The 2,552-nt window shown below is 33.7% G+C and overlaps 1 protein-coding gene across 1 annotated transcript; it reads right to left on the bottom strand.

Annotated features, from left to right (window-relative positions):
* Positions 1-1,594: 1,594 nt before the first annotated feature.
* Positions 1,595-2,329, bottom strand: LOC141718611 (uncharacterized). Its single transcript, XM_074520990.1, has one exon. The coding sequence runs from the start codon at positions 2,327-2,329 to the stop codon at positions 1,595-1,597; it is 735 nt and encodes a 244-aa protein (XP_074377091.1).
* Positions 2,330-2,552: the final 223 nt, after the last annotated feature.

Below are 2,552 nucleotides of genomic sequence, written 5' to 3' on the forward strand. Positions count from 1 at the left end.
CTGACTAAGACACCTTGTCGATTAGTTGATACCCACATTCTTGTCACACGGACCTTCAAAGTCCAAGCAGTATTATTACCATCCAGATCGGATAAATGATGATGGTCCTGCATATCTGAGTAATGAAAAAGTTAATAGATGTTATCAAAAAAGGAGTATATTAAATGTTCATTTCAACAAATAGGTAATGAATTGTAATTATACTTGGATGTTCTGCCATATGAACTCTGAAATTAGTTTGTGAGTTGGATATATAGCAAAAACAATCCGAATGTATGGAGCGTTTAAGACAATCAGCTGTATTTTTAATAAAGATATACACTATCTTTATAGTTAAGGTGATAGGCTGATAATTAGTCCATGAAAATCTCAATCAATAGATATCTATTAGAGTTGTATGATGATCCCTAACAGCTTACACCAATATTAGCAAGGAAAAAAATGTGTTAAAATAGAATCTCAATTAGTAACATAAATGTGATATTAAACAAATATTTAAATATGAGTTAGTTATCTGATACAAATTGTTAGTATCCCATAATCTTCTCTAATTATCATAATGTCACCTTATCAATATAAAACATATCACATCTAATTATATTGAGAATTTAATATGCATAAAAAAACTATTCCAGAATCTGCCTTTACTTAGTAGTTATATGAGAATGAATAACCAATATGACCTGATGTAATTCTAATTTAATAACAAAAAAAATTCTCGTACTACCAATTATAAAAAAATGATGAATAACTTAGTCAGAATTATAAATGTGCAATATAAATAACTACTATAATACATTATCATCATTTATGTTCGGTAGGTTGTAAAATACTTCTTCATAGACTACATTTGATGTAATATTTGTGGTGGTACCATCTTCATGGTCAAACAATTACAATAAGTTAGTTAAATCAAATATTATCACAATTTAGGAAGGTTGTAGAAAACTTCTTCAAACACAATATTTGATGTTATATTTGTGCTTTTCCCATTATCGTCATTAATAAGAATATGTAGTCCTTCTGGAGATGTAACACGGGAAATTGCAACGTATAACTGACCATGAGAGAATACGGGCTGAGGAAGATACAATCCAACTGTGTCCAATGATTGACCTTGGCTCTTGTTCACAGTCATGGCAAAACATAGTTGGAGAGGAAATTTCATTTTTTTAAATTCAAATGGCCAATTTGTGTCTGTTGGGACCATATCGATTCTTGGAATTAGATGTTTCGTACCAACTTGAGATCCACAGAGAATTTAACATTCTATACTGTTTTTTTTGCAGCCAGTAACTATCATCCTTGTACCATTGCATAGACCCATAATCTGATTTAAATTCCTCATCAACATAACAACGACTCCAACCTTTACTTTCAACTCATGTTTAGGCATACATGGCATATTTATGGAGTTCAAATACTCAACTGGAAATGACGAATCAAAGTCATTCTCGTCAACACCCCTGTCTTCAATTGAATCTTGGCTGAGATAGGTATGCATATTACCCGGAACTCTTTCAAGAATCTGTGCATTGATGTCATCAACTACAACATTTGTTGGAGTCAAAATAGATCTCGATCTCAGATACTCCTATGAGTGCAAGTTATTCTGAAAATCTGGATATATAATGTCAATTAGGGTTTTAATGGGACTTTTCAAGGGACTCTTGACAACATATTCATCAGGAACTATAAACTCAGTTTCAACATCTGCACGATGAGTATCAATGCATTCAACTTTTCCATCTCCAATCTCAAGTTGCCATTTACTAAAGTCAGCTATTACTTTATTTCTAGCTTCAGAATTACCTGAACGTAATCTCATGTTCTGACTGAGAAGAAAGACCTTGCAAGATTTCCAAAGCCGGGATTTGTTGAATGATGCATTCACTATTTTAGCCCTTCCAGCCTTAGGCAGAACAAGTAATATCTGTCGAAAATCGCCTCCAAAAACAACTGTAATACAACCAAAGGGTCTTCTTCCTCGTTCTACATCAACGGCAGCCATTATGTCTCGCAAGCTTCTGTCCACGGCTTCGATTGCATAGCAATGCTGCATTGGAGCTTCATCCCATATTATAAGACTTGTGTGCTGCATCAACTCTGCAATGTCGGTACCATGTTTTATTCCAACAATAGAACTCTGATCTAATTTAAGCGGTATCTTAAACCTAGAATGAGCTATTCGTCCACCAGGAAGAAGTGTAGCAGCAATTCTTGAGCCTGCAACAGGAAGAACAATCTTTCCTTCTGATCGAAAACGTGAACAAAGAGTTTTCCAAAGAAACGTTTTACCGCATCCACCGCTCCCGTAAACAAAAAACATTCCACCTTTATTTTTGTTTACATTATCAACAACTGCATTATATACATCTAGCTGCCTTGAGTTCAGATTTTTATGAGCTTTGTCATGATTAAGTCTCAATTCTTCTGTTAGATATATTTGATAATGTCATGGCTAATATGATTTATGTTTAGTTTTCAGATCTTACTTAAACAGGATAAATCAGTACTTACTGGAAGTCAGGACTTAAGGATATCAGTACTTA

Source organism: Apium graveolens, chromosome 4 (genome assembly GCF_009905375.1).
Source record: "Apium graveolens cultivar Ventura chromosome 4, ASM990537v1, whole genome shotgun sequence".
In the NCBI taxonomy this organism is placed as follows: Eukaryota; Viridiplantae; Streptophyta; class Magnoliopsida; order Apiales; family Apiaceae; genus Apium; species Apium graveolens.